At 49.0% G+C, this 27,882-nt stretch overlaps 1 protein-coding gene across 3 annotated transcripts; it reads left to right on the top strand.

The window, feature by feature from the left end:
* Positions 1-453: 453 nt before the first annotated feature.
* JAML (junction adhesion molecule like) lies at positions 454-27,882 on the top strand. 3 transcript variants are annotated; one of them, XM_043579469.1, is made up of 10 exons: positions 454-619; positions 5,750-5,813; positions 8,671-8,825; positions 10,178-10,403; positions 14,909-15,021; positions 17,841-18,078; positions 21,631-21,769; positions 23,911-23,971; positions 25,365-25,451; positions 27,381-27,882. In XM_043579469.1, the coding sequence occupies exons 2-10, from the start codon at positions 5,771-5,773 to the stop codon at positions 27,471-27,473; spliced, it is 1,155 nt and encodes a 384-aa protein (XP_043435404.1). In that variant the 5' UTR covers positions 454-619; positions 5,750-5,770; the 3' UTR covers positions 27,474-27,882. The 3 variants fall into 3 exon arrangements, with proteins under 3 accessions (XP_043435404.1, XP_043435403.1, XP_043435405.1); XM_043579468.1 differs by lacking the exon at positions 454-619 and adding an exon at positions 4,555-4,677; XM_043579470.1 differs by lacking the exons at positions 454-619; positions 5,750-5,813 and adding an exon at positions 7,859-8,014.

Below are 27,882 nucleotides of genomic sequence, written 5' to 3'. Positions count from 1 at the left end.
GTTCCACACTCAGCTCAGAGTCCATCGTGGGCTTGATCTCATGACCTTGAGATCATGACCTAGCTAGAATCAAGAGTCAGACACTTAACCAACTGAGCCACCCAGGTGCCCCTTATTTTGTCTTATTTTATTTTATTTTATTTTGTCTTATTTTATTTTATTTTGTCTTATTTTATTTTTGAGGTTGCTGTATTTTAAACAGAGCAAAGTGTTCTGTGTTCATCTTAAATCCATTGTTCTTTGTTTGCATGTAGCTGATTTCTCTCTTGGGGAATGTGTGCCTGATGCCTTTCAAGACCCCACCCTCAGAGAGCTCTCTAGAAGGGGAGACAGCCCCTGCTCAGGTCTGGAATATGAGGCTCTCCTCGGTAAGTTGAATATGTATCTTCTTTTTAGCATGAAAATATAAATAAAAATGGGGTCATGGGCCAGATAACTGAAATGAGAACCTTGATTTAGAGGTTCCTGTTTGCATCTCTGCAGCCACTTCAGAACGCACGCATTTGGTTTGCTCTGAGCCTGACCTTCTGTGCCGGCAGAAGTCTCTTCAGTCGGACTTGGGTACTGCAGATGTAGCGCAGTTCAGTGCTTGGCTTCCCCTCGGTGCGCCTCATCTTGGGTAAGCAATTGCTTCGTATTTCTTAAGCAGGGATTCACGCTTTGCTCTCTCAGGAGAAGACTTTAATTTGATGGCCACGTTTGCAGGGCTCTCCACCTCTGTAGGAAGAGATGGGTATAAGGTAGCCTGGTGGGTGCACTTTTCCTTTCTGTGGGGTAGAGTTGCTTCTGTTAAGATCCTCAGAGAGAAGAGGGGTAAGGTTTGCCCTTAATGAAAGAGTAGGTGATGATGATGATGATGATGATGATGATGAAGAACAAGACTTTCATTTATAATTTGCCTGTGGTTTTAGGTAGAGCAGTGACTAGCTGCCCTTGAACTCATGGCGGGACTTGTCCCTCACTGTTTCTCTTCCCCCAATCCTAGACAGACCAATATTTAACCTTAAGAAGTCAGAAACTTAAGCCTCTCAAGAGAGCTAGGCTATACTGTCCTTACCAATCACGTCCTTTGCAAAGCTCTGATCTCATGAAGGCCTGATGTAGGGTCCTTTAGGTGTAACCTGGTCTGAGGAGGGAGCGGGAGCAATGACTTCCAAAGTCCCCTTCAGGTAGAACGTTGACCAGTGATGTCAAGACTGTCTTACAAGGAGCCAGGTGACCTCCCAGCCCAATGTAGGATAAACGGTCTTGGAAGGAAAACTGAGGATGCATTTCAAGAACTTCATGCCTCAGAGGGGTTACGGGGGTAACTATACCTCAAAACAATGAGAGCCCAGAGGTGCACGGCCAGGGGTGAATCGAGGGGACTTAGCATCGCGAGGTGAGCGGGCTAGGTAAGGGAAGCCTGTGCAGGTGTCTATTTGCTCAGTGGTTCGTTGTCCTTACGGGGGGCAAGCACTGGCACTCAGAGGCAGCACCTCCCCCTTATCTTGTTTTGTGATATTGTAACATTAGGGGGTCATTTTCACATCCTGTGTGGTTGTCTCATTGTCACGAGTCCCTTTTCTGAAGAGGTTTTTCTATCACAATCGTGCCAAGGGTAACCCTTCCTCTGCACTGGTAACAATGGGAGAGGTGATCCCGATGGTTACAACCTGCCCCCCCCACCCCCCCCCAACTCCCACACCGGGAGCGATAGAAGATATTTGCCAGGAGTTATATTGTGAAAGCTCCGTGAGCTCAGGTCAAAATGTTTGGCCAACACACGAGATTTCTGGCCATGCAGAATTATCTTAAGAGCATCTGCTGAGGAGATGTCAGGATCTGAAGAAGCGAGGTAAAAGTTGAGAATTTAAACGGAGTCCTTTTCTCAAGGTGCTTAAGGTGCATCTGATGCTGTGGTTGGATTTCTAAAGACCCAGATTCATTTTATGCGTCTGTTATATATTTGTGTATGTAAGATTCTGGTCTTCATTGTTCAGATAGTAGAGCTTATAGTCTTGGGAGGTGAGCGTGGAGAGCAAGACTTTAATCAAACAAGCCCACAAATAAATAGATAATTAGAAATTGTGACAAATGCCCCGAAGGAAAGACAAATAGTCTTATTAAAACATGTGGCTTGCCGGGGGGTAGGTGGGGGCACCTGGGCGGCTCAGTTGGTTAGGGCGTCTGATTCTTGGTTTTGGCTCAGGTCATGGTCTGATGGTTCGTGGGTTCGAGCCCCGCAGTGGGCTCTGAGCTGACAGGGCGGAGCCTGCTTGGGATTCTGCCTCCCTCTCTCTCTCCCCCTCCCCTGCTCGCTCTCTCTCTCTCTCTCTCTCTCTCTCTCAATAACTAAACAAATACATAAATATTAAAACAACAATAACAACAAAACAAAACATGTGGCTGGGCATCTGACCTGGTAAGTGTGGCTCAGGAGAGATTTCCCTGAGGAAGCCACACTGACTTGACATCTGAAAGCTGAACAGGAGTTCACTGGGTGAAGTGGGCGGGAAAAGCACTCAGTTGGGGGAGCAGATTCATCTTGTTTGGATGCATGAAGTTCAGCGAAGTTTTGCTCTAAAACATGGAATACTTTCAGAAACACGAGGGGCAGTCCAGGGCAGTGAGGGGACAGGTTCTGATCCAGAATGCCTGGGCTTGAATCCTGGCTCTGCCGCTTGCTATGAGTTATCGGGCAAGTCACTTCACCAATCTGTGCCTTAGTGTCCCAGTCTTGGAGACCTCATAGGGTTGTTGCAAAGGTTACATGGGTCAACGTGTAGAGCATTCAGGCGGTACCTGGCATGTAACCCTCTCGGAATTATTGCATATGTAACTACTGATTTCTGGCGTGGTCCTATATTAACTAGGGGGGCGAAAAGGTCCGATCTTTTTTTTTTTTTTTTTTTTTAAATTTTTTTTTTCCAACGTTTTTATTTATTTTTGGGACAGAGAGAGACAGAGCATGAACGGGGGAGGGGCAGAGAGAGAGGGAGACACAGAATCGGAAACAGGCTCCAGGCTCTGAGCCATCAGCCCAGAGCCCGACGCGGGGCTCGAACCCATGGACCGCGAGATCGTGACCTGGCTGAAGTCGGACGCTTAACCGACTGCGCCACCCAGGCGCCCCAGTCCGATCTTTTAATGGTAAGGAGGAGGCCCCGGAGACTGAGTGATTTCCCAGAGATCAAAGAATTAGTTAATGGAAGGTCTGACCCAGGAAGAGAATTTTTTAGGAATTCAAATCCGTGCTTTTTCCACGAACTCATTGCTTTTCTCTTCATTCACAGGGAGTTCTACCGGTGCATATGAGTACTTAGAACCAAAAATGATACCTCGTATTCTTTTTTTAAAAAATATAATTTATCGTCAAATTGGCTAACGTACAATGTGTAAAATGTGCTCTTGGTTTCAAGGGGTAGATTCCGTGGTTCATCGCTTACACACAACACCCAGTGCTCATCCCAACAAGCGCCCTCCTCAATGCCCATCACCCATTTTCCCCTCTCCCCCACCCCCCATCCACCCTCAGATTGTTCTCTGTATTTATAAGTCTCTTATGGTTTGCCTCCCTCCCTCTCTGTTTGTAACTATTTTTTTCCCCCTTCCCTTCCCCCGTGGTCCTCTGTTAAGTTTCTCAAGATCTACATATGAGTGAAAAAATACTGATCTCTTGTATTCATTAGATTATTTGCACGTTTCCTAAGATTTGTTTGAAAATGGTTGGGTGTGGCTCTGAGTGACTGGAGTTTGGTGACGAGGTTCAGAGTCTCTTTGGGATCACCTGTGTCCTCAGGATAGAATGGCCCGAGTTGTAGGGAATGTAAGTTGGTTTCAATGTGGTGATCATCTTGGCAGCTATCTGCACTCACCCAGCACATGCCAGGCACTTTAGTGGCACTGCAGCACAGGCCTGGGACACTCGTAAACAGGAACATATATATGGTCCTTCTTGAGAATCTAGACTTACTGCGGTTTGGTGTTAGACCTGTAAATCAACTGTTCCTCCTCCAAGCAGAGGGTGCACTGCTCTGGGGGAATGTACAAGAATAGTTTGCCGGACAGAGGAGGGAACACAACCAACTCCCTGAAGAGGAATTCAGCCAGAACGTTCAGGGATCTCAGATATCCCAGATATGATGAATTACAATGACGCATGCTCTAAAGGAAGCTCTTTTTCATGGATGTGTGGGGTGGGATGGGTGTCGTGGAGCCAGAAGACGACTGTTGCTCTCTTGAGAGAGATCTGTGTTTTTATCAGAGGTGTTTGGGGGAAACTTAGTATGACTCTTGGTATATCTGAGTCAGTGTAATTATTATCTACATTGTGATGGGGTTCAAAAATTGAAACTTAAAAGAGTTTCCAGTTCATTCTGATTCATCATTTGCCATTCCTATAAATGTAGACGCTCAGAACCCAAATCTCTCTCGACGCTACAAATTCTGTTTCCTATCTGATTTTTAGGTTATGAGAAACAGGATCTTATGTGGTAATGATTTCTACTTCTCGAAGCACTGTTATCTACATTATCCTGTTTGATCCTTGCATTATTGTCCTCATGTTATAGGCAAGGAAACTGAGGTTCCGCCAGGTCAACTGACTTCTCTGCATAAGTGGGACCTAGGGTAGGACCTCCTTCAACAGTTTGACCCTGATTTTCCAGATGGAGGATTTTGTTGTTTAGAACGCAGGTAAGGAATCTCTTAGGTAATCATTGTGTACAAGTTAAAATGGCCACAACATGTGGACTTCCCACCAGCGCTGGGTGGGGTACTGTGATGGTATCACACAAAGGCAGCTTTCCTCCTAGCAGGTTCTAGGTAGAGTTCTTTTAACCGGCAGGATGTTCCGGGGGCAGGGATCATGGCCGAGACCAGACATAGTGGTTGGTAGGACCCCAAAACTGGTTGGATTGTAACTCCCTGGAGTTGGTGTTCTGTTTCATTAAGAAAATTGTGGGGCATGGTGAAAAACAACGAATCCTTTCCCAGAGCTGGTAGACGCAGCGAAATTAATACCACAGAGATAATATAGATGCTTAAAAATTACTTTTTTGCCCATGTGCAGTCCAAATCTCATTCTATCCCCGCTGCCTTGCTTAAAAAGGTGGGGGGAGGGGAGGGAGGGCAAAAAAAAAAAAAAAGCTCACCATGTACATTTTATGCGGCTCCTTTCTGCCACAGAACGCGGTGAGTACCTTAACTGGGTTGAAAATTTTCTCCTTATTTGTGTAGCTCCTTTCCCACATGTCCTGAACATTCTCTATATGCTTAAAAGTAATAATTTTAATTTACTTGGAGAGATAGGCAAAAATCTCACACTGAGTCAGCTGTCATCTTTTGTTTATGTGACATCCTTAGGTTGTAGAAATGGCCAGGGTTGTCATCTCAAGGACATCCTGAAATTATTTGCTTTTTTCCTCTTGAGAAGCAATTTTCATCTAATCTTCTCTTATAGCCAATCTAAAGCGGCCCCCAAGCGACTCTCCAAACACTGCTTTGTTTTGTTTCATGACAGCACTTTCTAGCATCTGCTATTTTCTTGTTCATTCACTTGCTTCTTTTTTTCCCCCCTCCATCTCCCCCCCACCCCCCCCCCAACTCGCAAACTGCAGGTGAGTGGCGCCTTGTCCTTGTCCTTGTTCGGGGCTGTAGCCCAGTGCTTCAGACACAGACTGGCCCACAGAGGCACTCACTGTGGTTTGTTAAGTTAACAAACTTCTCTTGATGCTATTTTCTGATCTTTTTTTTCTTTTATCTGAAGGTTGGAAATTGGAGAGCAGGCATGTGTTGCCCACTGAAACTCCTCCTGATGCCAGTGTTACTGGGTAAGTAGAAACCAAGGAACCAAGGAGGGCGTTTGATTTCTTGTAAGTCTCGTGCGTTTTCGAAAGCCGGCTTTATAGATTTTCGTTTCCCTTTGGTTTGCTGAAAACGGAAACCCCAACCTGGAACATCCTAGTTTTGCTGAAGCAGCTGTTTTAGAAGCTAGGTAGCAAACTCTTTCTTGGAAAGCTGAATCTTCCTCTGTTTCTATTAGAAACAGAAGGCCTTCGGGTCCTTGATTGTGTGTTCTAGGACCTTCCTATGTGGTACGAAGAAAATTTCTCTCTGGCATTCCTGCGCTTTAAATCGTGACCTTAAAAACACAGCTAGTCTCAGATCAGGAAACGAAATTACCGAAGAGAGTCCCAGAATCCCTGTTCTCTGCTGTTGCTGTAGCTACACCAGCCTTCTTGTGGTTCCTCAAATGCACTGAGCTCTTCACAATTTGGGGTAGTTTCTTTGGCCAGGACTTTCTCTCCCCACCTTACCCCAGCGAGCCTGCCTAAGGCTTCCTTATCCTTCAGGTTTCTCCTTAAGCTTCCTTCCTTCTGGAAACCTCCTCTGAACCATGCCACACACCCCCACTGCCCCCCATCCCCCATCCCCGGCCCCGGCCCCTGGCCCTCAGGTCGGGTTGGAGTCTCCTGTTCATGTAACTTCTGTGCTCTGGGCTGCCTCTTGTGTATAGTTCATGTCTTCTTTCTAAGTTGTCCGTCCTTTCTCCCTGCCTTTTCTTTTTTTTTTTTAAAGCTTATTTTTGTTTATTTGAGGGGGGAGGGGTGGAGAGAGAGAGGGAGACGGAATCCCAAGCAGGCTGTGCACTGACCGCACATAGCCCCTTGGAGGACTCGAACTCACAAACCGTGAGATCATGACTTGAGCCCAAACCAGGAGTCGGATGCTTAACCGACTGAGCCACGCAGGCATCCTTCTCCCTGCCTTTTCTCTGTATCCCATGGAGATAGCTCTGTAGGAAGAATGAATGACTAAGGTGCTTTGCTCTCATAGTCTCTTATTTTTCCTCTTTATTATTAGTTTTTTAGCTGTGCATGGTAACCTAAACACTGACTCAGCAACGTGCACATAAGAACTGCCTTTGCTCTAATTCCAGGAAACGGAGAATGTGCACCAGTACGCAGACACACACACACACACACACACACACACACACGCACACGCACACACACACACGAAAATGGTATGTATTTAAGAGAAGCTTTTAGAACCATGCAGGCTGGTCATGTTCTGAGGCTCTTTAGACATTTCCTCAGAGGCACAGGAGGCAGCCTGCAGATTTCTGCCCTTCCAGCCAGAGACCTAACAATTCAGCCCCGCAGGCGGTGGCATCAGGGCATTTTGTATTTCTTTGCAGAGAGCTTTTTCCTCTGTAGAAAGCCTCATTTTCTCCATCCGTTGTTCTACAAAGGTTACCCGTCAGGTGTCAGTTCCTCGTCGCTTTGGTGGCTGCCTCTGCTTTCTAGCTAACCTTCACTTAATACTACATAGGGCGCTCTTAATATTAAATGAAATTAGCTTAGTATGAAACTAATTACATTAAATTAAAGGTGTAAGGACACCTTTAAGCGCGTGTGAAGTTGCTCAGTTCTTCCTTACAGGAAAATTCCAAATCGGCTTTGGAGATGATTTTGGTGTCTTTCCAAACACTTTCCCTCCAAAGGGTGTAGGGTTCATGTTTTCTTTTCCGTGCTCCCTACTGTGCGCGCCTGCTGTTGGGCAGGAAGTTAACCCTCTTCTCTCAGGGCAACAGCTTGCATGAAGAGACTGGCACATTTTCTGTTTATTCCCATACGTGTTCACTTGGCTCTTCCTCGATAGAAACTGGCCAGCACCTAGAGGGGTCTTGCTCAATGTTGTCTCTCCACACAGGGCACGTCTTGTGCAAACGGAAAGAGCCGCATAATGGTTTCCTCTTTTAATGAAAAGAGAGGTGATTTGAGCGATGTATAGATAGTGGAGTGGTGCCTATGCATAAACACCTGGGATCTGAAAAGCCGGGGCTGACGGCAAAGCTGGGGTGGGAAGCGGGGGTGGAGACAGACACAAAGAAAAAGCAAAGGGGAGAACCGTGCTCGTGCTGGTCTAATTACAGGGACCTGCACGGACAGCCAGAATCAGCCAGCAAAGTCAGAGAGAAGCTTTTGTAAGGGAACTAAAGAGAAGAGGAGGGAAGCAAAGAATACCTGTGAGTTGGCTTTTTAGATAGGGAACCCATGGGAAACTAGGAGCAGAAGACATGTCGTTTCCTGTTTGTGGGTGTCTACATGCATGACCCGGAAGGAGACCATCAGGGTTTCCTTGGAAGGGAACTCAGAGAGGGGCACCTGGGTGGCTCAGTCGGTTAAAGCATCTGACTCTTGATTTCTGCTTAGGTCATGATCTCATGGTTTGGGAGATCGAGCCCCACATTGGGCTCTGGCACTGGGCATGAAGCCCGCTTGAGATTCTCTCTCCCTCTCTCTCTGCCCCTTCCCTGCTCTCTCTCTCTCTCTCTCTCTCTCAAAATAAATAAATAAACTTAAAAAATAGAAGGAAAGAAAGGAGCTGGGAGAAAGGAAGTCCAGAAACAGGGAAGGGACCAGCTAGGAGAACAGGGTCAATTTGCATTTTTGCAATATGAAGATTGCAGAACCCCTCCAGCTTGAGGCATGTGCATAACTAGAAGGTATTTCTCTTACCCTTGGGAGTGCCCTGCTGGTTTGAGTGAGGGGCCTCTGAGTACTTTGTCTGTGTTGGGTCATCTGGGGAGGGAAGACGTATAGTACTTCGTGATTAATACTGATTTTTGTGGTTGAGGGTATTTGTCTAAATGATGTCTCCTCTTGCCTTTGGCTTCTATAGATTATTCCCTGGGCCTGAATGACTTGATTGTTTCCTCCCTTGAGCTAACGGTCCATGTGGGTGATTCAGCCCTGATGGGGTGTGTTTTCCAGAGCACAGAAGAGAAACGTGTGACCAAGGTAGACTGGATGTTCTCATCGGGAGAGCACGCCAAGGTAACAAGGAGTAAATACAACTCTGTGGTAGAAACCCCTGGCCAATGGTGGGAGGACAGCATGGGGAGAGGGAGAATCAGGTCATCAGGTGCCATGAAGTGGTGTTGTCAGAGTTTGGGTTCTGAAGCTGGTCGGAACTGAGCCTCTTCCTTGCTCGGCCCTTTGGCCGTGCGACCCACTGGGCCAGTAACTCCACTTGGCTGACCTTCAGCTTCCTCGTCTGTGACGATGAAAGTCATTATCATAATGGTAATGTTTACCTTTTGGGTCCTTGAGAAGCAATGAGAGACGTGCCCATGAAGTTCTTTTTGTTTCTTTTCTCGATGTTTGCCCTTTGTAGAGTAGTTTAGGTGGTTGGGAGGGCTGACAAGGGGAGAGAATTGGTCTAGACAGAAGAGGCATAAGAATGATGTCACAATAATCTTTTTTGGCGGGGAGAGGACCAGATTCTTTCGGCATTCCATGCCCCATTCATGTGCCGGGGAATCGTCTCTTTCTCCTTCTTGGCCGCTTCAGGTGTTAGGATTAGAAGATGAAGCATGGCCGAGAGGGGGTCTTTCATGGGAGCTCTTTGGAGTGGGAAATAGTGTATACACCCCATCAGAGATTCTGTAGAGATACCTGTATCTCAGGATCATTTGTGGAATCTATCCTAAGTAACGTGTTACTAACGGTAAGGTCCCGAAGTGTACAAACGAAATACTCTTTATGTAGCTCATAGCATGTTATTCCTTTAATACTTTTCTCACTCAAATTTTTATTAGTATTTTGTATTATGAGAGGGATAGGCCCACGGTGTACATAGAAATAAGAATTTCCCAGGGCTCCCCTTCCCAGCCTGCAAGCCAGTCCGTGATGATGACTCCTTCTCAAGCTGTATGATATGCTGCCTGGAAGAGGGCAGAAGGGGGGGTGGGGAGTGATGGCCAACCTGCCAGGGACCGTCACCACTACCGGTCTGGGGGATTGCCTCAAGGCTTTGAATGCCCTTGAATCCAGGGGCCATAGCAGAAAACGGGGTGGAGATGAGAGAAGGTATTCAAAAGTTGTGAGTTTGAGTCCCCAGAGTGACCTTCAGAGTGGATGTTACATTTTACCTCAGACTGTAAGAAATGGATATGTGTGGACCATAGTCCGCCATTTGTGTGTGAAATAAGGCACAGGGCCTTGTTCAAGTTACAGTGTTACCTGGCACCAAGTACTTTTTAATCCTAAGGACAAGGATGATGACAAGTACGATGGCGATGGTGACGATGCCGTTGCCTCCACAGAACAGGGTCTTTTGCATCCAGACCCCTAGGTCTGGTGCCCGTGACTTTAGATTTTCCCCCCAATGTTGTGTTGCCCTCCAGGATGATTATGTGCTATACTATTACGCCAACCTCAGCGTGCCTGTGGGGCGCTTCCAGAACCGTGTGCGCTTGGTGGGAGACATCTCACGCAGCGATGGTTCTCTCCTGCTCCAAAATGTGGAAGAGGCCGACCAGGGAACCTACACTTGTGAAATCCGGCTTGAAATGGAGAGCCTGGTGTTCAAGAAAGCGGTGGTGCTGCATGTGCTACCAGAGGAAACCAAAGGTATGCGAATGCTTACCTAGGGAAGGGTGAAGGGGCAAGAGATCTGATGTGAAAAGAGGGCAGGGAACCGACTTTGTTGAACAAATGCCAGCCTTTGGTCTAGACCCTACCACAGAGTGAATCTGCGCTAGTTGGTGTTCTTTTTTTTTTCTTTTCTTTTTAATTTTTTTCTGTTTATTTAATCTTGAGAGAGAGAGAGGCAGACTGCAAGTGGGGGAGGGGCAGAGAGAGAGAGGGAGAGACGGAATCGGAAGCAGGCTCCAGGCTCTGAGCTGTCAGCACAGAACCCGACGTGGGGGGATCGAACCCACGAACGGTGAGATCGCGACCCGAGCCGCAGTTGGGCGCTTAACCGCCTGAGCCACCCAGGCACCCCAGTAATTGGTGTTCTTGAAAGAAAAATCTTGACAGTGGTAATTTTATTATTACCTTAAATGCGTCCCATCATCATGAAAATGCCGTGGAGGAAATATTGGTCTTTTCGTTTTACAGATGAATTACCTTGAGGCTCAGAGAGGCTTAGATGTGACTTGTCTAAGGACGCATGTTTATTAAATGGTGCATATAGTACGTAAGCCCTGGAGCCTCTGACATCAAAGTCCCTATTCCTTTTACTCTGTCCTGGTGGTACTTCCCGTCCGTTATCCTCAGTGACGCCGTGTCCATATTTAGTAGGTTCCTCTGGTAAGCGTTCTAGGGGACAGAAAAGAAATGAGAGGATCTCGGTATCTTCTTTGGACTTCATCTTCCCATTTGCAAATGGAGGGTGTGGCTTCAGTAGACTGGTGGTGTTCAAACTGTGCTGTGTAGAACCCTGAGGTTCCAAGGAACCTGGTAGGCTGCGCAAAGGGTGAGAGCAGGGCAGGGGTTAATAGAGGATCCGGTCTAAGAGGACCTCAGGCCTCCAACTGCAACCAAAGTCCTTTATCTTTCTCCTGTTTTGTTCATTGGGCTGCCAGAGAAGATTTTGTTTGAAGAAAGAATTCTGCTGCCTTAAAAAAAACCTTGAAAGCCCTAGAATTAGATGTATTCTTTCAAAGTGTTGAGGGACGAGTCTACGGTCTCGGGAAAGCTTGGTAGAATCTGGACCTCCTCTCCTCCCCCAGCTGGTTTGGCCCGCTGTGGGCGCCTCTTTGGTGATGCCCATCACGCCTGCCCAGATGTGTCTTCCCTGTTCACCTGGGTCTGTATTCTTTGTCCTCTGACCAGCCTTGGACCCCCTGCCTGGCGCAGAGTAAGCCATCGATAAACATTTGTCAAATGAGGGGCGCCTGGGTGACTCAGTCGGTTGAGCATCCGACTTTGGCTCAGATCATGTGCTCATGGTTTGTGGGTTCCAGCCCCACATCAGAGTCTGTGCTGATGGCTCAGAGTCCGGAGGCTGCTTCCGATTCGGTGTCTCCTTCTCTCTCTCTCTCTCTGCCCCTCCCCCATTCATGCTCTGTCTCTCTCCGTATCTCAAAAATAAATAAACGTTTTAAAAATTAAAACAAACAGACATTTGTCGAATGAATGAAATTCTGGAATTAGCACCCTTCACTTGGAATCCTGCTTCTAAAAACTGGAGCTGTAAAAGGGATTGTAGAAGGTGGCCTCTGACCTCCCTCCTAAACTTTTCTCCTTTTTTTCCTTTTCTTTTTTGTTTTAAAGTTTATTTATTTTGAGAGAGAGGAGGGGGAGAGAGTATCCCAGGCTAACAGCACAGAGCCTGTTAGATGAGGGGCTCGATCTCATGAACCATGAGATCATGACCTGAGCTGAAATCAAGAGCCACTGATTAACTGACTGAGCCACCCAGGCGCCCCGCCCCCCTACTTTCTTTCAGTTGACATTTTTCTTTTGATTTCAAAGCTGTAGTTCTCCAGAAAGGAAATGAATCAGCTATTTCCCCAAGGATCATCTTTGGGCTACTCCTTTCTGCTTTGTCCTCTGATGCCATGCCCAAATGCTTGTCCATACAAATACAGCCTATAAAACAGGAGCCTTTTCCCTCTTTGAAGAGACGCAGAGGCCATAAAGTAAAAGAAGCCAATTTCAGAATCGAAAAATCCATGGACACAGGCTAGGATAATTTTAGGGTTTGTCAGATATTTCCCCCGTAGCCAGTGGAGCAACCTGTATTTATTTTTCCCTTGTGGCCGGAAAGGGAGTAGAGCCAACTCCTAAAAATCTGCCTGCTGGCCACGGGAAAGTTGTCCAGCTTGCTTGGTGGAGGTTGTCTTCCCCCATGTGAAGTCATCTATACTTTGCTCTACAGAGTTTACTCCTCAGTTTATAATTTTTCTATGCTCCTGCTACCATTTAGAATTTTTTCCATGATCCTACTCCTTCAATTCCTTTTTCCTCATAGGTTTTATTTTAAATATCACAGACCGTATTCTTGCAAACAAAAATAGTATTAACTTCCTGTACTTTTGCTCTAGAACCAGCCATCCTTCCACTTACGTGAGGGGACCCGGTCCAGTGAGGGAGAGCTTTGGCGCGTTTCTTCACTTAGGTCTGGGGTGTGTGCTTGCTCAGCCTTTTATGGGCCGTGTGCCTTTGGGCGCTTTCACCTTCTTCCTCTGAAAATGGGCAAATGATAGTGCATGTCTCAAAATATCGTAATGACTGGCTGATATGTTACATACACCGTGTCTGGCACATGCCTGGTGCAATGAAAGGTGCAGAATGGGTCAGTTATATTTACTGCATTTTAAAAATAGAGCTCACTGGGGCGCCTGGGTGGTGCAGTCGGTTAAGCATCCGACTTCAGCTCAGGTCACGATCTCGCGGTCCGTGAGTTCGAGCCCCACGTCGGGCTCTGGGCTGATGGCTCGGAGCCTGGAGCCTGTTTCCGATTCTGTGTCTCCCTCTCTCTCTGCCCCTCCCCCGTTCATGCTCTGTCTCTCTCTGTCCCAAAAATAAATAAATGTTGGAAAAAAAATAAAAAAATAAAAATAAAAAAAAATAAAAATAGAGCTCAGTCGGTGAAGCGTCCAACTTCGGCTCGGGTCATGATCTCACGGGGTGAGTTGGAGCTCCACATCAGGCTCCTTGTGAGAGTGCAGAGTCTGCTTGGGATTCTGTCTCTCTCTCTCTCTCTCTCTCTCTCTCTCTTTCTCCGCCCCCCCCTTTCTCTCTGCCTCCCCTTCCCCACTCACTTGCCATCTCTCTCTCTCTCTCTCTCTCCCCGCCCCCCCCTTTCTCTCTGCCTCCCCTCCCCACTCACTTGCCATCTCTCTCTCTCTCTCTCTCTCTCTCTCTCTCAGAATAAATAAATAAACTTAAAAAAAAATAGAGTTCAGCTCTTAATGTGCTGTTGGATTTAGGGGGACCTTCCCTCCCTATCCGTCTTCTTTGGAGTGAATTTTTGTTACTTTCAAAATGACTCCCTCCATAGAGTTTCAAGTTCAGAATATTTTCTTTTGCTTTCCTCCTATTGTGCATCTCCCCTGCTGGGCAGGAAGTTCATGTTCCCCCAGAGCAACAATTTGGATGAAAAGATCGGCTTATGCCCCAAGTTTGCTCCTTCATGAGCATTGCTTAATGCTCTTTTGAAGGAATTCTGTCCAGTTAAGCCCTAGGTTTGTGTCTCCCCAAACACCATCCTGCCTTTCATTTCTTAACTGACTTTGGGGTTGATTTGTGTAGCATATTCTTGAAAAATCAGAATCATTTTGCTAGTTTTTTTTTTTTTTTTTCAGGGGCCCCTTGAAACGATTTACGCAGTAAACACATGATGGGGTCAGTTGCGCGTACAAAAAAAGCAGAAAGAAGAGTCTAGGAGTTGGGAAGCCAGAGGCAAGGGAATCTGTTGGGGGAGTGGGGGCAGGGATTAAAACAGAAAGACAAGCCAAGAGAAAAGCTGTCTATTGTCTTGGCCTAATTAGCAAGCAGTCCTGTGACCTGTACCATAGCCAGAGCTGTCTTAAGCCAGTCCTAAGACAACCTGTAAAAAGAAGGAAAGAAATTGAAGAAAGTCACCCGTGATTCAGTTTTGCAGCTCAAAGAGCCAGTGGGTTATGTATAAGCATGAGAATTATATAACTTTCCACTTCCTGTTTATGTTCGGCAGATGTGGGCTTCTAAGCCGGTGATCGGAAAGAGGGGGGCTTCGAAAAAAGAAGAAAGAAAGAGGGGGCTTCAAGATTGTCTGTCCTTTCTTTAGTATAAACCTGAAGTTGAGTTGGGACTGGAGAGAAATTCTGGAAAAGGGGAAGGAGCAGGGAATTAAAGGGAATCAGAATGTGTTTACCGTAGATTGAAGACCCCTCAGAGTTGACGTGTGTGGGTAGCCACGGGTATTCTCTCAGCTGTGGGGTGTCATGTGAGTGAGACGCCTCTGAGTGCTTTGTCCACACGGGATCATCTGGCTCATCTGCGGAGTGAATGTGTGCGGTATTTGGGGGGTGGCATTGATTTTATGGCTGAGGATCTTTGGCTAAACATGATCTCTTCTGGAAGTTCTTTGACTTCTGTAGATTATACCTTGGGTTTGACTTGAGTTCCCCTTTTATCCCCAGAGCTCATGGCCCATGTGGGTGATTCGACTCAGCTGGGCTGTGTTCTCCAGAGCACAGGAGAGAAACGCATGACCAAGGTAGACTGGACGTTCTCATCAGGAGAGCATGCCGAGGTAAAGGAGAAAGCACCACTGCCGTGCTGTCGAAGCCCCTGGCGGATGGCGTCAGGACGGTGTGGGGGCAGGGGGAATCGGGGCAGCGGGTGCCGTGCGGTGGTGTTGCAGGGCTTGGGCTTCGGAGCTTGTCAGAACTGGGCCTCAGCTCAGCCACTTGGCTGTGGGCAACTTTAGCTTCCTGGTGGGAAAAATGGCTCTGATGCAGATGAGGAAGAGGAGCAGGATGATATTCTTGCTGCTGCTGCTGCCTGCTCAGCTTTTAGGGCCGTGGGGACGCATGTATTAGATCGTCCGTGCAAAGCGTTTGTACGTGACTTGGCCACTGCCTTTTGGTTTCCTTCCTCTTTTCCCTTCTCTTTGTAGAGTCCATGGGAGAATGAGGGGGGTTGACTTTGGTGGCCTTGTCTCTAAGCTCCTGGCTGGGCATAAGAATCGTTGCATTCTTATTTTTATTTCGGTTATTTTTATAAGTTTTCTTCTGTGCCCCGCTGCCCCACTTCTGGGATGGAGGGAATTTTCTTTGTCTCTATGGGTGCTTCAGGTGTTGGCATTAGTAGGTCCTGGGGGCCAACGCGCAGACTAGTTCATGGGAACTTGCGTGCAAGCAACAGGTGAGTTCACGAGACCATAGGCGTCCTTTGTGCCTGCTGATGTACATGTGGGGCAAGGTGTGCTGCGGGGGATATCCCAGGTCGGTTACTGTTAATAAAAATTAAGGTGCGAAGTTTATAAAAGATTTATCTTTTCTAAATTAAGACATATTCCCAGCCACCTCTGTTAAAAAGTCATTTGTACTCACTCGATTCCTGTATGCCGTCTGAGTGGGCCTCATGGTGGCATATGGGGAATTACATGTGGCCCCAGGTTCACCTCCGGGAGCTTGTCGTGCGTTTAGATGTCAACTGCTAAGTGAGTCACAGCAGAAAATAGGTTGAGAATGAGCCTTTCGAGCTGTGAATTCGAAACACAGAGAGGTTTCGCATCCATGTTTGTATCCGGATACCCATTTCCTTTTCTTAAAAGCCTTAAAAAATGTTTTAAGTTTATTTATCTATTTGAGAGAGACAGAGACAGGGTGAGTGGGGGAGGGGGAGAGAGAGGAAAGAGAGAGAGAGAGAGAGAGAGAGAAAGAGAGAGAGAGAGAGAGAATCCTAAGCAGGCTCCTTTAACAGGTATTTACTTACTCACTTAACAGGTATTTTGAGCACCTATGTAGCAAACACTCACGGCTCCTGCCCTGATGGGAGACTTACGATCAAGATCAAGGGAGATATACAGTACAATAATGAGGAAACAAATATATGCTATGTCAGGTATTAGTAAGAGCTATGAGGAACAAGAAGGCAGACGTTTGTGGTTCTTACTGTATACAGGTGGGCAGAGAGCCCTCACTGAACAGATGACATTTGAGCAGAGATTTGAAGTGAGGGAGTGAACCATGTGTATTTTGGGAGGGAGGGATGTCCCAGGCATAGGGAGCAGAAAGTACAAAGGCCCTGAGGCCAGTGCTCGAGGAGAGCAAAGAGGCCGGTGTGGCTGGAATGAAGTGGTGAAGTGACCCGAAGAGGTAAAGTGAAGAAAAAGTGTAAGATGAAATCAGAGAGGAAAATGGAGTGGGGCAGATCATGGAGGGCCTTGTACTTTTAGCAGAAATGGGAGGGGGCATTGGAGGGTTTTGAGTAGAGGGGTAACATGATTTAACTTCTATTTCCTTTTTTTTTTTTTAACATTTATTTATTATTGAGAGACAGAGAGAGACAGAGCATGAGCAGGGGAGGGGCTGAGAGACGGGGATACACAGAATCCGAAGCAGGCTCCAGGCTCCGAGCTGTCAGTACAGAGCCCGTCGCGGGGCTCGAACTCACAAACCGCGAGATCATGACCTGAGCCGAAGTCGGACACTTAACCGACGGAGCCACCCAGGCGCCCCTTTTTAAAAACATTTTTAACGTTTATTCATTTTTTGAAGGACAGAGCGTGAATGGGGGAGGGGCAGAGAGAGAGGGAGACGCAGAATCTGAAGCTGGTCCAGGCTCTGAACTGACAGCACAGAGCCCGACACGGGGCTCGAACCCACAAACCGCGAGATCATGACCTGAGCCGAAATTGGACGCTTAGCCAACTGAGCTACCCTGGCGCCCCTTAACTTCTATTTCTAAGGGCTCATCTGCTGAGAATAGACCAGTTTGGAGAAAGCAGGGAGACAAGTAAGGAAGCTTATTGCAGGAATTGAGGTGAGAGATGCGGTGGCCTGGGTCAGAATGGTAACCATGGAGGAGGTGACAAACGGCTAGATTTGGGATATATCTTCAAGGCAGAGGTGACAGGATTTGCTGAGGGATTTTCCATGTGAGTTTAAGAAGGCGAGGAATTTAGTAGGATGACTTCAAGATTTTTGGCCGGAGCATCTGGAAGAAGACATTGCCACTTACCAAAGTGGGATGGACTGGAAGGGGCTGGTTTGGGGGAAGAATGTGGAATTTAGTCTTAGACGTGTTTCCAGGGTCTGTCGGAAATCCAACTGGGAGTGCCGTAAGAAGTCAAGGTGCCCTTGTGCTTCCTTTTACGGGAAGGGAAGGCCTCTTGTGCCACTTTCCTCATCCTTTTCTGCCCAGGGGACAGGCGTTCACGGTTCGGTGGTGTCGTTCACAGTGACACAGGCTGTGCCCCTGTGTGTGTGCATGGCCTCATGTTGTCTGATATTTCACTGCCCACACACGCAGGGCCCTGCACGTCCTGAGAGCCTCCCACTCAACCTTGCCCATGCCCCGACCCCCTTGGTCTTTGTAAACTCATACTTTGCCTTTCCCTTCTAGGAGGAGGTTATGTTACGTTATTACTCCAAACTCAGGGTACCTGTGGGGAACCCCCAGAACCGGGGCCGCTTCCAGAACCGTGTAACCCTGGTGGGGGACACCTCCCGCAATGATGCGTCTATCATGCTCCAAGGAGTGCGGGAGTCTGACAGAGGAAGCTACACCTGCAGTATCCACCTGGGGAACCTGACCTTCAAGAAGACCACCGTGCTGCACGTGATCCTGAAAGAGCCCCGAAGTATCTGACGTTCGGCTGAGGAGGGATGGGGGGCCTCGTAGCGGGTGGGCATGGCCGGGACTAGGGTGAGGCCAGAGAGGCAGTCAGGGTGCAGAATTTCAGGGGGCGTCTGTCTCTTACAAGCGCTTGTGCCCTGGACTTCAGTGGCCTTGAGAGTGGCATTTGGAGCCCTAGGCACCTTGCTTGCCTCGCTCTAGTTCTGGCCCTGAGGATGTATAAGGTCAAGGGAGCTGGTATTTGGTGAACACACGCCTTCTGCCAGAACTCACTCGTTGCCGGTGTGATAGGCTGATGGAAAGGTGCAGGAGCTCAGAGGTGGATTGGAGTTGGTGTCCGAAGTCACTTTTTACTTGGGTGCTGTATGCTCCGTAGTGGGAGGGAAAATGACCCTGAGCTGGGGAGAGACAGCACCGAACAGAGAGAAAACAGGAAGAGACCGGAGCCCCAAACAGAGGCGTTTTCTGTATTCTGGCCAACCCTGTGCATTAAAGCCAGTGGTATGTGGGAGAATAAAGACTCGATTGTGTGGACGGAGAGGGTGATCGGTGAGGGGTTAAAGTTAAACCAGAGCACAGGTAACAGTCAGGATGTGGCCTGTGGACTTTGCCTTTCGCTAGAGCCCTTCGCTGGGGGTTGGCTGTGGTTTGTTGGGGGCGGGGAAGTGAATGAGGCCAGAACACAGCTCGGTACCTCTGACCAGAGATCTGGGTCGATGGAAGCACCTCCCTGTAACAGCACAGGCTCCCAGCCCGAGAGGGAAGCAGGACAAATGGCTTTCTTCACCTCCTCGCGAACATGAAGTCGTGTTTTCCACTTCACGGAGGAAATACACGCCATTAGTGGGAGCTCGCTCAACCTCCAAGGCCTCCCCACCCGCAGGCCTACCTCCATCTGCCCCCCCTCCTTACCTCCGTCCTGCCCCCCCAAGGCTCCCTTCCGCCCCGGGCTGATCCGAACCTCTGTGCTCAGGTGACATGTTCTCCCCCTCGGGAACCTCGTGCTTTCTACTGGCTTCTGCTCCTCGGCCCATAAATACGCTCAGCTCTTTCTCTTACCTTCTGTCCTCGTGTACTTTAGCTCGCACCCTGTATCTTTCTTTCTCTCTTAAAGCAGACACAACTCACATACCGTACAGCTCACCCATTTAAAGCGTGCAACTCAGGGGTTCCAGAAAATTCAGAGTTGTGCGACCATCACTGCAATCAGTCGTGCCTTTCTTTCTTGACTTAGCCAAGTAGCTTGCTCAGAGGCTGAAGGTGGTGTCTCCTCTGTCACCTCCAATGAGTTCCTGAGTGCACTGCAACCTGTCTTCTGCTCCTGCCTCTACTTGCCTCACATCACTAATGGTACTCTAATCGCCCGTCCTCAGCCGCCTTTACCCGAGTAGGATCGGACACTGTACTCTCTCTATATTCAGTAAATTATGTCGGGTCCCTTCTTCTCTTCTTCCCTCCTTGCCTCCTCTCTCCTTCCCTCCCTTCTCCATCCCTTCCTACCTCTCTCCCTCCTCCCTTCCTTCCTTTCCTTCCTTCCTCTCCTCCTCCCTCCTCTCTTCCTCCCTCCCTCCCTCCCTCCCTCCATCCCTTCCTTCCTCCTCCCCTGTCTTCCTGCTCTCCTTCCTTCTCTCTCCCTCTTCCCTTCCTTCTTCCCTTTCTTCCTTCCTCCCTCCCTCCTCCATTCCTTCCTCCCTCCCTCTCTCCCTCTCTTCCTTCTTCCGTCCCTCCCTTCCTTCCTCGCTCCCTCCCCTCCTTCCTCCCTCCCTTCCTCCCTCCCTCCCTTCCTCCCTCCCTCCCTTCCTTCCTCGCTCCCTCCCCTCCTTCCTCCCTCCCTTCCTCCCTCCCTCCCTTCCTCCCTCCCTCCCTTCCTTCCTCGCTCCCTCCCCTCCTTCCTCCCTCCCTTCCTCCCTCCCTCCCTTCCTCCCTCCCTCCCTTCCTTCCTCGCTCCCTCCCCTCCTTCCTCCCTCCCTTCCTCCCTCCCTCCCTTCCTCCCTCCCTCCCTTCCTTCCTCCCTCCCTTCCTCTCTTCCTCTCTTTCTTCTTTCCTTCCTTCCTACCTCTCCCTCTTCCCCTCCTTCCCTTCCTTCCTTCCTCCCTCCCTCCATCTCTTCCTTCTCTCCTTCCTTCCTACCTCTCCCTCCTCCCTTCCTTTCCTCCCTCCTCCCCTCCTTCCCTTCCTTCTTTCCTTGCTTCCTTCCTTCCTTCCAAATGCTAGCCAGATATTCCACAAATTCCTCAAACGCAACATATCCAAACCTGCCCCTGCACACGTCTCCGCAGCTCATCTCCAGCTTATCTCCTCCACCTGCGTTAACGCCGTCACCATCTACACGGTTACCTAGCCGGATGCCCGGGAGTTGTGCCTGATTCTTCCCTTTCCCATGACCTCCAATCTAACAGGTCAACAGGTCCTGTCATGTCTACTACTGATTTTGGGTCTGCCTTCTTTCCAGTCCTATGCTAGGCTCTGGCTGTCTTCCCCCCTGGCTTGGCCTGCGGGCCCCCAACATGTATCTGCTCTCATCCTCGGCCCCCGCTCTCAGCCTTCCTGCGGCTCTCTGTGCCATCCTGTCAATCACAGATCTCCGCATTCTGTCCAGCGCTTGTAATCTTTCAGTGGTCTCTCCATTGTCTACAGAAACAAAAACCAGACTCCTGGCTGGGATAATCAAGGCCCTTCATGACTGGGGACTCTCTTACCTATCCAGCCTCATTCTCCACCGTACCCACGAATGCAACCTTGAACCAGACCCCCAGAACGATTTCTACTTTCTGAATGTACCATCCTGCCGGGCCTCCAGACTTTGCACATACTGTGCCCCGCCATCCTTCCCCGTATCGTCTGCCCAGCAAACTTGATGTTTCCTCAAGGGTTTTAAACTTTAAAACTTTTGCTGAGGAATTCTCATCTGCCCCCCGTAGAAGTGGGTACCCTTTTTCCTCTGTGCCCCTCTGTGCCCCATGTGGACTTCCGTCATAGCACCTAGAGTGGTCTGTGGCTCTCTGTCGATTGTCCCTCTTCTTGAGATTAGGGACCACGCGTTGTCTCTGGAGCTTCCGTGCCTGGTGATACCTGGCACCCAGGAGGTGTTTACGTATGTATTTAGAGGGACCTGAGGAAATGAATGAGGGGTGCCACATGGGTAAGAGTGCCCCTGAAGGCCTTACTTGGCATTCTGACTATGAGGCTGGGTGTTGTAGCATCTATCCTTTTGAAAGCAACCACTTTCTCATAGAAAGATCTACAGCCTCTGAAGCATCTGTTATTTTATTTTAAGATAGAATTGTTAACGTAAAAGGAAACTCTGCTGTAGGTAAGGTGCTATTCTCTTCTCCCACCCACCTTGATCTATACTGTAGGGGTGAGCAAGGGAGCCAGACTTGGCTCTCCATCTAATGGGGACCGCTGGAGTCCCAGGGTTTCCACATGGGGTGGAGTCTGGCTTTCTCCCCCAGCTTCCTGACTTGGCTGTTGCTCCTTGGTATAGAACTTGTGGGACTCTCAGCTCTTTTCCCGAAGCACTAAGACCCTCTAATTGCTTTTCTCCTTTCCCAAGCATTGGTGACCCCAGCAGCCCTCAAACCTGAGATCCTGGGTGGTAATCAGCTGGTGATCATTGTGGGGATTGTCTGTGGCACTATCCTGCTGCTTCCCGTTCTGATATTGATCGTGAAGAACACCCACAGGAATACGAGGTACAGGGCTGGGTTGGGACGCTGGTGGTACCTCTGACCCGAAGTGGGAGAGTGACAGCACCCTAACCGTGCCATTTTCCCAGAAGGGGGTTACTTTAAAATAGAATCATTTGTGGTTGTCAAATTAGATGTCATCTAGGTAGGGACCCCCACCCCCTGCTCACCGTGCTCCAGAAAGTCCTTGCACGTCCCCACACCCTCTTCATTCACGTTGGTATTTCACAAAGATTGCCAGCTCTTTTGTAACTGGTGGCCTAAGGAGAGCATTATTAAGAGTATAAACCTTTTGCAAGAGCTGTAATGGTGCCAGTCCGTGCCTGAGAGAAATGGTTTTTGGATTATCCGCAATATCCACTTCACCTAGAAGCGCAGATCTTGGTGCTCCGACCCAGCAGCCGTGTTTCATTGGCCATTGGCAGGCCCATGGCCCCTCCACCCCCCATTTACCCAAGTGTTGATGACGAAGTCTTGTGGCTGTCTTGTAGAAATGCTGCCCACGGGCAAAGGCCCCCATTCAGGCTAAGTAGTTCTGGCTTCTGAGTCTCTTTTCCCCGTAAAACACCACGGAAGGTGCTGGGTGCCTTCTGGGTTTGCATCTCCTCCCCCCGGGGCCTCGCCGACTCGGTTTGAGCTTGGCTGGCCTCTCCAAGGGTCTTTACGCTGGGCATGAAAGTGGCACTGAGCCCAAAGTTAGACACCCATGTCAACTCACCTACCCACTCTGGGCCTCAGTTTCCCACAAAACGAAATCCGTGCTTCCGTGTCTACTCGCTTATCCTAAAGAAATAAGCAGACAGCTATGCTGAGATTTGTAAACACGGTTGCTGTAGCACGGGCGATAATCGAACACTGAAATCATCCTCAGTGACGGTCAGAAAGGTAATGATTCACCGCATAGGTGTTCCGTTCAATGACATGGTGCACAATCCCGAATGGGACGACATGGAAAGATGTCCCAGAAGCCGTATTACAGAATGTATGATACGATCTCATTTTTATAAAAAAAGAAAATTATACACAATAAACATATTTTGTGTGAGTGCCCCTAGGCCCGTCTTGAGAAAGTTTGGGAGAATAATTCCCAAGTATTGGTAGTGCTGTTTGGGAGAAAAGAGAAGGTGGGTCCCCTGAGGGTGGGAGGTTTACTGGAACTTCAATTTCCAACTCTCTGTGTTTCTTTTGTTTTTTAAAATGTTTTATTTATTTATTTTGAGAGAGCGTGTGCATGTGCGGTGGGGAAGAGGAGCAGAGAGAGAGAGAGAGAGAGAGAGAGAGAGAGAATCCCAAGCAGGCTTTGTGCTGTCAGCACAGAGCCTGACTCAGGGCTCAGACTCACGAACCCTGAGATCATGACCTGAGCCGAAATCAAGAGTCGGACGTTCACCCGACTGAGCCACCCAGGCACCCCTCTCTATGTTTCTTTATTATTTGAATTATTTTACAATGAGAACACACAGCTTTATACTCAGATAATATGCGAAAATATTTCCTCCACTTAAAGACAAAAAAAAAAAAAAATCCGGTTTCTTTTCTAGCTTCAACCCTGATTTTTTTTATTATTATTATTTTTATATTTTTTTCAGCTCTTGCCTAGGCCAGAGCAGAAAAAAAGGAAGTGTATTCAGTGGCAGATGCAGAGGGCAGATGGTCAAGAGATCAAAGGCCGAGGGCTGGGAAGGGGCCAGGGCTGGCCGCTCAGGGAGTTTGTGGCGCCAATTCTGCTCGGCCTCCCCCCCTGGATGGCCAGGAACCCTTTGAAACTGGGTGTCGCTGAGCTTCTGTCGCCCCCTGCTGGTCCAGCTACATCTCCCTAGTCCTCGGTTGTGATAAAATCTAATCCCGTGGCCCTCACTGTTAATTCACTTGAAAGTGTGTGGGCAGAAAGATGTTAGCTAGGTTAATAGGGAAGTCAACGCTGCTGTTCAGCCCAGACTATCTCCAGAATCCCTTCCTGCCCTTCATCAGAGAGATGCATTCCTCAGGTTTCAAGGTGGGCTGACTGGTGCTGGCGGTGGGCATCTAGAGAGAATAGTTCCTCCTCTGAGGTCCCCCTCTGCACAAAGCTCTGTGGGGTCTCCTGCAGGGACTCTTGAACATATAGTGCTGGCCGGTTAATTCCCCATGATTTTCATGCCTTGCAGCTCAGGAACGCCCACAACCCTGGTTAAAAGCCTGGAGAACATACAGAAGGCTGATCCAGAGGTAAGGGAAGAACTCTACCGTTCTGCTGCTGGGCCCAGCGTGGGGCCGGGTGGATAAGGCTCTAGCATTTCAGGTGGTGCCATCAATTCCTCTGTGAACTATCTTCCTCAGTGTTATGTCTCAGCATGCCGGCCGGTGCTGGGCACGGAGCAGGGGCTCAGGAAATCTTCAGTAAGCGAGCGAGCGAGAGCCCCCGGGGTGGGAGTGGGGTGGGGCTACAGGGCCTCCTGGTAGGGCTGGAGGAAGGAGCCCTGGACTCAGAGCCATTTGTCCTGTTGTAAGGTCCCAATAACCCGATGATCTGCAAGAGCTTCTTCATCTGTGGCATCATGAGGGAGCCATGAGGGAGAATTGTGGTGAATTCAGGAGTCAACAGTTCAGATGAAATATTCAGGGACCTTAAGTAGGAGGATCAAGAAGTTCTTCTTCCATATTAGTTTGTAATGGAGCTATAAGTAATTGCTATTAGAGACTGAGAAATGAATTCATTTCCTTGAACTTCCTTTCCTTTTTTCCTTCCTTCCTCCCTCCCTCCCTCGCTTCCTTCCCTCTTCCCCTTTTCTCCCTTCCTCCCTTCCTTCCTTCCCCCTCTCCCTCCCTCCCTTCTTCCTCCCTCCCTCCCTTCCTTCCCTCCCTTCCTTCCCTCTCTTCCCCTTTTCTCCCTTCCCTCCCATCCCTTCCTCCCTTCCTTCCCCTTCTCCCTCCCTCCCTCCCTTCTTCCTCCCTCCCTTCCTTCCTCCCTCCCTCCCTTCTTCCTCCCTTCCTTCCTTCCTTCCTTCCTTCCTTCCTTCCTTCCTTCCTTCCTTCCTTCCTTTAAAAACTCCTCTTTGAGTATTTACTTTTCCATCTTTTGGCCTGTTTGTGACCCAAGAGTAGGTTTTGTCGCAACTGGGGCCTCAGAAGCCCAAGAATTTATCACCGGATGACATCGCCTCCCCAAATAGTGACAGGAATACTACCACCGACCTCACAGATGTGAGATTCAGGGAGGGCTGTTCCTGCCACATAAACCCGGTCAAAGAGATAACCGCAGTTAGCTGCTGATCAGTGCCATCGTGCCAAGCCTCTAATTAGAAGGAAATAAGCACAGGGTACAAGTAATCTGGCAAGATAAGGGTTCCCTGCTGCTACCTAAATGGCCATCCAAAGATGTTTATCTTTTGAAGCAAAGAATGTGGTTCAGATAGTGCTCTTCGCCGACTAGCCAATTTTCTTAATTTGGGGGAAGACTGGGGACTGAATTGTCATTATTGGCGATAATTTTCTAGCTCTCAATTACCCTCTGGTGTTGATGCCCTGTGAACAGTAGCAGATGGCCATTTTCTCTGGCATATAACATTTGCCGATTTTGGGGAACGTTTATCCCGTTTCTCCCCCCATCCCCCCCCTCTAGAAACATGTTTACTCCTCAATAACCACACGGGAGCTGATGGAGGAAGAAGAATCGAGTGGAAGGGCAGAGGCCACCTACATGACCATGGTGAGAGTGGTTCTGGGCCTGGCTGAGCCAGGTGACGGGGGTTGGAGAAGGAGCTGGCGAGGGTATGGCAAACTCCTAGGCGGTGGGCATGGCTGGGTCACCCAGGGAGGTCACTGTGCCGAGGGCTACTGCCCTGTGATGCTTTCTAAGTAGTAGGGAAGTCTGAAATGCTGAAGCCCTGCTGGGTAGAAGACCAATCTTGCCTTCGTACCCAATCTCGAGTAGTTAAGCATCACTAGGGCCAACGGTGATGGATTTTAGTGGCGAGAAGAGGCACCTTTATCAGGCATGAGCAAAGTGCCCTGCCTCCTTGGAGGTTAAACACAACTAATAAGGAGGGTACCGTAGATCCTTGGACAAACGTTGTGTGGAGATCTTCCTTCCTATCCAAGAGTCCCTTCCAGTTCTTCCCTTTTAATTTTTTTATTTTTAAAAAGTCTTTAAAAGTTTATTTATTTTGGGGGGGAGAGAGAGAGAGAGAGAGAGAGAGAGAGAGAGAGAGAACCAGCGGGAGAGGGGTGGAGAGAAGGAGAGAGACTGAGGACTCTGCACCATCAGCCCAGAGCCCGATGTGGGGCTCGAACTCATGAACCGTGAGATCATGACCTGTGCCAAGATCAGGTCAGAGGCTTAACCGACCGTACCACCCAGGTGCCCCAATTCTTACATTTTTAAATTCTGTGACTTACGATGCTTGGACATAATCTGATCGCCAGGAAGGCTGCCTGCTGCATTCCATACAATAATATGGAGTCGGATTCCTTCTTTCCCTTTGCTCCGCTCCACAGGGAAGTACAGCACGTAGAAAAGACAACTGGGGCGCAGTGAGTAGGAATAAGGACAGAAGGGGTGAGCTGGCGACGGGCACGGTACTATTTGTAGACTAATTATAGGCACCCCGGCCATGAAAGGAGTGGTGTTCTGCTGGGCCCAGAAAGGCTGGCCTCTTGCTCGTGTTTGTTCCCGTCACAGCGGCACTGAGAACACATGACTCCCAGATGATCGCGGCAGAGAAGGACGCTGCCAAGGGAGCGTGAGATCAGGGACCTGGCCCGGTTCCACCAAGTGCAAGAGTAGCTCCACTCCGAAGTTGCGTGTAGTCCTATTTACCCCTCTGGCCTTCTCCTGCTACTCTGCCCCGTGACGCTGCGGTCCCTGCCAGGCCTTGTCCGGCCTCTCAGAGACCTGCTGATGACATTGGCATGGTAGCTGCTGCTGAGTGCGTCCTCACCTGGGCGACACTATCTGCGGAAACTCTGTGAGGTCCACCTTCCCCGTGTTCAGTGTAGGTACTTGGATTGAAACTGGAAAACAGCACTTCTGTCCTCTTGAGACGGAACCGAATAAAGCAAGGGGGATGAGAGGCCAAAGCCACAAAACTCAAAGGCCTTTAGGAGCTGGTCAAGTTATTTCTAAAGACCGTGTGCCAAATTCAGTAAGCGTCTGGACAGATTTTGGCCCGCAGGCCATTTGTTTGAGACCTCAGGTATAGAGGTGATACTCGATTAGGGAGCAGGGATAACAGTAAACCTGCAATTTTGTTGTTGTTGTTGTTGTTGTTGTTGAATTGATCATATTTATTTCAGTGAAGGGGGCACCACGCCTGTGTCCCCCTCTCTGAGGCTGCATGGCATACTGGTTGACGTCACAAGCTTTGAAGCTGGACAGATGCGAGTCCAAATCCTGGCTCTGTGATTTAGAAGCTAGATGGTCCTGGGCAGGTAACTCAGCTTCTCTGAGCCTCAGTTTTCTCATCCTTAAAGTGAGAAGATGGCGACTACCTCCCTCCCAGGTGGTGAGGATCTGAAGAGTTAGTGCTTGTGAAATTCAGAATTGGGCCAGATCGATGGAGAGAGCTCAATAAATGGCAACTCTTATGATCAAAATACTTACAAATGTGCTCTGTTTCTTCCCTCCCTTCCCCTGCAGCACCCAGTTTGGCCTTCTCTGAGGTCAGCCCCAAATAACCCGCCTGAAGAAAAGTCAGCTGGGGGAATCCCCAAACCAGAGCAAGCCTTTTGAGGAGAAAGGAGAATTCCTTTTGTCCTTAGCAGTGGCACAGACTCTGTCCTCTGTGTGCCCCGAGTCCCTGTCCTGGTCATTCCGGACCCCTGCCCCCACCCCAGCTGGTTTCCTGCCTCATCGGTGAAAAGACTGAAGAAGGAGGGTTCAGAACCTGGCAGAAAGACGGGACAGCTCGGGAGGAACGGGCTTCGATGGAGAGAAGCATGGCGGCGTTCTTTCCGGAGCGGGACACTGGCCCTGGGGACCCTGGCCGAGCCGCCGCAGTGGCCTCCTGCATTCCATCAGGTCCTCCCCTTGAATGTTGGTCTCCATGGATGGGTTACTGGGAAGAATCACAGAAATCAAAACCAACCCAAATGGTTCCTTTGGCAAATTACCCCTAAATAAACGTGGCTTGTGGAAATCA

Source organism: Prionailurus bengalensis, chromosome D1, assembly GCF_016509475.1.
Source record: "Prionailurus bengalensis isolate Pbe53 chromosome D1, Fcat_Pben_1.1_paternal_pri, whole genome shotgun sequence".
Classification (NCBI taxonomy): domain Eukaryota; kingdom Metazoa; phylum Chordata; class Mammalia; order Carnivora; family Felidae; genus Prionailurus; species Prionailurus bengalensis.
This window is presented reverse-complemented; position numbering and strand designations above follow the sequence as displayed.

Excerpts from the sequence above, each read along its gene's own strand:
- JAML (XM_043579469.1), top strand. The coding sequence starts at position 5,771 with ATGTGTTGCCCACTGAAACTCCTCCTGATGCCAGTGTTACTGG. Across the intron at positions 10,404-14,908 it reads GCTACCAGAGGAAACCAAAG|AGCTCATGGCCCATGTGGGT; the intron begins GTATGCGAATGC and ends TTTTATCCCCAG. Across the intron at positions 23,972-25,364 it reads TACAGAAGGCTGATCCAGAG|AAACATGTTTACTCCTCAAT; the intron begins GTAAGGGAAGAA and ends CCCCCCCTCTAG.